This window comes from Tyto alba, unplaced genomic scaffold, assembly GCF_018691265.1.
Source record: "Tyto alba isolate M040663 unplaced genomic scaffold, T.alba_DEE_v4.0 Super-Scaffold_26, whole genome shotgun sequence".
NCBI lineage: Eukaryota > Metazoa > Chordata > Aves > Strigiformes > Tytonidae > Tyto > Tyto alba.
The window spans coordinates 10,476,711-10,484,545 of NW_024881300.1; the positions used below are offsets into that span (position 1 = coordinate 10,476,711).

The window sequence follows — 7,835 nt, forward strand, 5'->3', positions numbered from 1 at the left end:
GATCCAAAAGTATTAGTTCTTAAGTAAAAAATTATGGGTTTGGTCTTCCTCTTGATTTTTTTTTTTGACTCATCCTATCTGTATTCTGCATTATATGTGTCTGTATGTTTGTGGAAGACATAAAATAGCAAAAAAAAATTTTTGTGTTCCAACTACAACTGCTGTTGTTACTTTAATAAAGTTATCATTTCCAAAGAGCCACAGAATAACTTAAAATCTCAACTACAACTCCCTCTCCCCTCCCCAATCCAAATAACCATACGTTTGAACTGATACTTAGGGTTAAACATCAGAATTAATAAACTCCACTGGGATCTGTCAGCATTTCCAAACTTCGATAGAGCATAAAATGCTAAAATTAACTACCCAAACCTTACTGAGCATGTAAAGGCACCAGTTCCCATTGAGGTCAACTGAATAAATGAAATTTAGACTGTATTTTTCAAGCTGTTGTAGAATAATGACAATTCACAAAGACTTTTCTAAACCCTCTTCAATATATGTATGTGTTTCTACATGCAATGCAATTCTTCAATATTTATGTTTTTGTTTGCCAACCTGCATTGTTTAAGCATCATGAGGAGAAATAACGCCTGTGGTATGTGGAATCCAGACAGAAAGTAGATTATGGTTTTGGGGGTTTTCTTGGGTTGTTTTGGGGGGGTTATTTGGGTGGTTGTTGTTCTGTTTGTTTGTTTCGGTTTGGTTTTTTTTTTTTTTTTTCAAGAAATGCATAGGCAAATATTCAAAATTTTACTCAACTCCAGGCAGTGGCAGGCCTAAGCACTACAACTCAAATGTTTAGCTAATCCTTTTGAATATGAAATTTGGTTTGTTTCAAAAGTTAAGCCAACTTTCAAAATTAAAAAAAAAAATGTGTTTGTATGTACCATATTTTGAATGATTGTGGTCTGCTGTACAGAAAACTTGCATGGAAACCAAGAATTTCATTTGTTTACTACATGGCCTTGTGTGAACCCCTAGCTTGACTATGTTCACCTACCTTTGGAAATCAGATACTGCAAGCTAAACTTAAGTGCAGTCAACAGCTTATAGGTATAAGCCTTTTTCTTTTATATACTTGATGTCATTAATATTTTTATAAATAATAACATTGACAGTATGTAAGTAATGGGTCCCTGATGTGAAATCTGAATCTGAGCACTGTTAAACTTTGAAAAATATCTGCTTTACATATGAGCAAAATTTTGTAGCTCATGTTCATCTTTAGTACACATGAATATACACATCCCCTTTTACTTCTTAGGATATCTGAATTGTATCAGAACTTCAGTCATCCTGTTGAGAACCAAACAGATCTCCTCTTGGAGACCACCCATGGGTTTTTTTTTAGGCCCTGATCCTGCAAATACATAAGTGTGTGTATAACTTTGCTTGCAAGAGTCACCCTTTGAAGTCTACTGGACTACTCCTATGAACACAATTACTTGCATTTTAAGTATGTGCCAGATTTGGGTCTCAAATTGTCTAGCAAGTGGCCGCTATGAAGCTGTGTAAGGAATGATGTCCACCTGGAGTGTGCCTGTAGCCTCCGTACAAGTCATAGCTGGGAAGTACTTTTCGCTAAAGCCAAACAGAAAGTTGACTAAATTAATTATTCAATAACATACAGAATATCATTAGTGAATAAATTGTTAAATCACTCCACTGAACAACACAGATCTTAATTATGTCCAAGTATAACTTTATAGCATCATCTATTTGGAGAGTTATTAATGTAAAACTTTATATTTTAAATAGAATTTTATAGATACATTATTTCTGTATAGAGTAGAGAAGTGGCAAGGATAGAAGATTATTGTGGACAATTATGCAGACCAGAACAGTTTGTGTTTAACAAACAGCTTTGAATTCTAATTTTCTGCAATATACATAGTGTAGGTACAATTTGTAGTCATTGTTGTGTATTAGGAAAGTTATTAAAATTCTTAAACTTGTTGAGGCTTTCCACAACACCTTCCCCAGATTTTAATTGGGTTTATCTAGTTCCGTAAGAGAGCTCTTTAAAACAAATCAGAGTGCCTTAAATCACGTCTTCCCATCGAAGATAGAGATATTCCTTCTATAATCTGGCAAGTTTTCCTAAGAACTGAAATCTGAAGGTTCTCAATGATGAATTAAAAGACTTGACAGAAGATAATTTATGTGCCTTCTGATGGGCTCAGTTTCAAAATGACAAAATAACAATGTTTTGTAACAGAAGGGTTAAATCTTAATCTCAGAGGTTTACAAAGCAGCTAGTCGCAGTCTCCTTAAAATTTAATATACCTCGTTAATGCTTACTTGCAAACACTGAAGGATTTTTATGATTATAATCATGTGTTACAGCACCTAGTACTGTTTCTAAGCAGCATACTAATCAGCTTAATGAGATATTACTGCACTTTTTGTTGACTAAAGCAAAATCCCTTTTATTGTTCTAAAGCTTGTCCTTTACTTTATTTTTTCCCAAAACATTATCTTGTTTTATTGTACACCAGTAAATATCATACCATTGTTTTTTTGTCAAATCATAAAACTATCTTTCTCATTGTAGAATGTGTAATATATTGAATATGGTTAATGGAACTGAAAGTTACAAATGGATTTCTGGTTTTGGTTTTGTGTTTTTTTTTTTTTTTTTTTCCTGGCATTTCTAATGGAAATGGGAGAGATGCATAACATTTCTTTTTCTATAGATTTAGAAATGTAAACAGGTGCAATTTCACAAGAAGAAAGACAAGGGAGGTAGTAAAAGCCTTTGCCCCTTCTGTAATAATTAGATTTTGAAATTGTAGCATATTTTAAGAGAGTAATTAATGGTTATTGGTAAACATGCAGAATGATGAAAGTACATGTATGATCAAAATTGTGTAGCACAGTTGGCATTTAATACACTTTTTATTGTTTTTACACTAATTCCTTTGCATTATTATGAGTAGGTAAAACATAAAATGCAAATTGTAAGTCAGTGATTCAATGCTTGTCATTCTTTCACAGTCTGAATCTAAAATATCTTCTGATTTTCAGAGATGGAGGAAGCTAGTTTGTGCCTTGGTGTTTCTTCAGCTGTGCCAGAAGCTGACACCCATCTCAACAGCACCATACTCAATGGGCAGTATTCAATGAGCCAAAAGCTGCACCAGATCACTTCCCAGCTCAGCCATGCCTTCCCGGAGCTCCAGAACAGGCAGAATCCAGAGGAGAAGGCGTCAGCGCCACTAGAAGACAAAAGCCACATGTCCATAGCAAACCAGCCCATCAGCAGTCAGATGGCACTGTTGGCAAACCAACTCAATAGAGAGGTCGATACCAGTTTGAATGGGCGCGTGGATCTGCAGCAGTTCTTAAATGGACAAAACCTAGGGATTATGTCTCAGATGAGTGATATAGAGGATGATGCCAGGAAGAACAGAAAGTACCCGTGTCCCCTCTGTGGGAAACGCTTTCGATTTAACAGCATCCTGTCACTACACATGCGAACTCATACTGGAGAGAAACCATTTAAATGTCCATACTGTGACCACAGAGCAGCTCAGAAAGGCAACCTGAAGATACACCTGCGTACTCATAAGCTTGGAAACCTTGGCAAAGGTCGTGGAAGAGTCCGAGAAGAAAACAGACTTTTACACGAGCTGGAAGAGAGAGCAATTCTTCGGGACAAACAGATGAAGAGCAGCCTCTTGCAGCCACGACCTGATGTGAAAGCACAACAGCACACCCAGCCAATGCCTCTCGCAAACTGTAACTTGTCTGTGCCAGCTAATCACAGCACACCTGATATTTCAAACCCTGTTCCCTCTCCAAAGCCAGTCAGTGTCCAGGAAGAAGTTGTTGCTCAGACAGCTGGGTTCAGATGCACGTTTTGCAAAGGCAAGTTTAAGAAGAGAGAAGAGCTGGACAGGCACATAAGGATCTTGCACAAGCCTTACAAGTGCACCCTGTGTGACTTTGCTGCCTCACAGGAGGAGGAGCTGATCAGCCACGTGGAGAAGGCTCACATAACTGCAGAGTCAGCACAGGGCCAGGGCTCCAACGGGAATGGGGAGCAATCCACCAATGAGTTTCGTTGCGAGGTGTGTGGCCAAGTGTTTAGCCAAGCCTGGTTCCTAAAAGGCCACATGAGAAAGCACAAGGATTCCTTTGAACACTGCTGTCAGATCTGTGGGAGGCGATTCAAAGAGCCTTGGTTTCTTAAAAATCACATGAAAGTTCACCTGAATAAGTTATCTGTAAAGAACAAATCTCCTAATGATCCTGAAGTACCTGTCTCCATCAGCAGCATGTCCCAGGAAGCTCATGCAAACTTATATTCAAGATACCTGTCATGTTTGCAGAGTGGGTTTCTTCCTCCCGACAAAGCAAGTTTAAGTGAACAAAATCAAATCTATAACAAAGGAGATATGCCCATGAAAGAGAAAGAAGTCTTAGGGAAGCTCCTTTCACCCATTTCTGGCATTGGCCACAGTATTGCTGAAGGGGATAAACATTCTTTATTGGGCTGTCTCAATCTGGTGCCTCCTCTGAAATCCAGCTGTATAGAAAGGTTACAAGCTGCCGCCAAAGCAGCAGAGATGGATCCAGTAAACAGCTATCAGGCCTGGCAGCTTATGGCAAGGGGAATGGCCATGGAACATGGCTTTTTGTCTAAAGAGCAGCAGATACAGCGCAGCCATGAAGACACTTTGGCAAATGCTGGAGTTATGTTTGATAAGGAGAAGCGGGAGTATGTGTTAGTAGGAGCAGATGGCTCTAAGCAGAAAATGCCTGCTGATTTGGTTCACAGCACTAAAATGGGCAATCAGAGAGACTTGCCAAACAAACTAGACCCTTTAGAAGGCAGTAGAGATTTTTTGTCACATGGTATGAACCAGGGACTCGATTACAACTTACAAAGTCATGGAAACGTAAAAGAAAAGCCAACTGAATGCCCGGACTGCGGAAGGGTTTTTAGAACATACCACCAAGTGGTTGTTCACTCCAGGGTTCACAAAAGAGACAGGAAAGGAGAAGATGAAATAGTTCAAGGTAGTCTTGATGAACGACGTGGGTCTGGAAGTGATCAAGAGTCTCAGTCTGTCAGCAGGTCGACAACACCAGGGTCCTCTAACATTACTGAAGAAAGCGGAGTAGGTGGGGGTCTCTCGCAGACGGGTAGTGCCCAGGAGGACAGCCCACATCCTTCCTCACCCTCCTCTTCAGGTATGCTAACTTCTTCTTTCCTCTCTGCACTGAAAGCTTCGTGGCTGTATCTGAAATCACAGCAGCAAAGTAGTTTATGCATTCTCTTGTTAGGTTGTTTCCTAGCAGTCCTCAGGGATGGTGTGTTATATGACAGAACATCTGTGTTTGGGTTCCCGCAATGCCTTTGAGGTTAATTCGCGGCTCACCCTTTTCTCCCCTCCAAGGGCAGGTTTCCTAGCCTTTCTGCTGCCACGTCAGCCACCCCATGCTTCGCCACGGCAGCAGTGTGCAGGGTCCGTAGTCACCAATGGCAGTGTCACTTCCAGGGCCTCTCCCTCCAGGTTTTGGAAGGTGTTTTTCTCTTTTTTTCTCCTCTTTTATTCCTGGTGTCTCTCCTGCAGATCTTTGCATGTCCTCCATGTAAAATGGTGAGGAAAGATGCCTTCTTTGAGCTGTAGGTCAAAGAAATGGGATTAATAAACAGTGTGTTGGTTAACCTCACTGATTGCCTTTATTCCCACAACCACATCAGTTACTTAGCTATGTACTTGTATCTGGCTACCGTACTGATTAAAAAGAGATTCAAAAATACAAATTACTAACTTTTTGACAGTACTTTAACTTATGTGCACATTTTAACATGTATGAAGCCTTCTGCTTAATTCACATCTATTTGAAAGAAAAATAGAAATTGGACTGAAACATTTTAATTGCATTGTATGTCATGTTAACTTGCTGTGTATAAAATAGCAAAGCAGATAATATTTCATTGGAGATGTCTATAAAATATTGAGCTTCCTGGTGCAATTTTTAAAGTTACTAGCCTATGACTGCTGAAATAAAATCTTCAAGTAATAACAGGTAAGATTTCTGGCCTCATGTATATTTCCAAAGTCACTTACTAATGGATAGTAAATTGAAAGTTATATCTTTGGCCCTTTATAAAGAAAGCACCTCACTAATACTGTAATCATTCTGCAAGCCTAACAACAGAGGAAATCATGCCATAACAAATACTCTGTTACTAATGGCAACATTGATTTCTGCAATCAGCCATTAAGTCTAGAAAATGAAAGACAGTTTGAGGTACCTTAAGGCATTACATTGCCCACTGTTAAAGAGCTGGGAGCAGGCTGTTGAGGGTAATTCTTTTTAGCTTTTTTTCCCCCAGTTTCGATAAATATTTCAGTATTGGAGGCAATTCACTGTTACAGTTATTAAGTATATGCCAGTTTGTTTTTGTTGTTCTTGTCATGCTCCAGTATACTCTACTTCTGAGGCCAAATTAATATAAAAATAAAGTGTTAGTTTGCTGGCTTATTACAAACCAGTAAAGAAATTGTTAAGACACATAAATCTGCACTCCACATTCCACAGATTCCTATAGTACTTAATGCTGTTGTTTAAATACCCATGAAACACACTGTCTACTCTTAGAGTCATAGCCTCGTTTACAATTTATTACTGGTGAGACACATTAGAAAATTCTATGTAGGAACAAGGGTAAAAGGCAAGAGCTAATTTCATACTATATATAGTTGTTGGGATTGTTTTAAGAGGATTGAAAATATGTCAGCATGAAGATTATTTTTCTAACTTTCACTTTCAAAAATCCTACACATTGGTGTGTGGGGAGGAGTGCTCCTCTTTAATACAGAAAGATCACTTTTGTTTTGCAATGCATGGAAGGATCTGAAAGAAAAGAACCTGAAATTGTTTAAATTCTGTCCAAAATCTTCCAGGGCTGTCTGGAAAGGTTTGGAAAAAAAGAGCCTCAGAATCTTCTGAGTGAGGCTGAACTGATAGAGATTGAAGAGGATTCAAAACAATGCATGTGAAAGTTGGTGTGTTTTGAGTGCTCTGAAAACTTTAATTCCAAGTGTTCTGGTTCATTAAATGTATTGTTGTGGGAAGTTTTTCCTATCTTCAGAGGCAAAAGATAAAACCACAGTGTTCTTTTCTCTCTGGCCACTAATTTAAAATTATTTTTAACTTAAACTACAATTTATTTAAAACATTTATTTTCACACCTGATGCAGTTATACTGAATCATATAAAAATGAAAGCAAAATACATGCAGTAACAGTTGCTAGAAGCACATTCATTTTTACTGAAGAAAAAGAGACCTTTTATATTAATATCTGATTGTCTCCTTTAGTATGTTACTAGTAAATCTAGGAAGGCTCTCAGTGTCATACATCCTATCATGGAAAGTGTGCATGTTTTTATAACTTCTTAATCAGATGAAAGGAAAAGAGTAATACATTTTACCAGAACAAAATGTAAGTATTCTTTAGTACTTTAAAATTGAATGTTATTGCCGTGTTGGTGTTGGAACTTTTCGTCATTATGGAGTGTGTATTTTATCACTACCTGTGAAAAATAAACCTGTAGCATATAAAGAAATCAGATTTTTTGCAGAGGGGAGAATTAAGTAGTCATTGAATCTTCTATTAAGAAATTACCGCAAAACACAGTTTTACAAATTTCTCAGACTGCATAACAATGTCTCAAAACTTAATTTGCATCACTTGATTCTTTTTTGTTGAAAACTGGGTCAGTAGGGCCTGAGAAACTATTTTTTCAGATCTTAACCAATGAATTCTTCTTTATAAATTGGTGCTCTTAACATGATAGTAGTTCTGAATTCA

The 7,835-nt window shown here is 37.9% G+C and overlaps 1 protein-coding gene across 4 annotated transcripts in view; it reads left to right on the top strand.

Moving 5' to 3' along the window:
• Positions 1-7,835, top strand: part of ZNF536 (zinc finger protein 536) — a 352,630-nt gene that overhangs the window by 158,364 nt on the left and 186,431 nt on the right. For all 4 annotated transcript variants that reach the window (XM_032987164.2, XM_032987165.2, XM_032987166.2 and 1 more), the window contains one exon: positions 3,031-5,202. In XM_032987164.2, coding sequence (XP_032843055.2) covers positions 3,033-5,202 — 2,170 coding nt within the window. In that variant the 5' untranslated portion in view covers positions 3,031-3,032. The remainder of the gene's footprint in view (positions 1-3,030; positions 5,203-7,835) is intronic.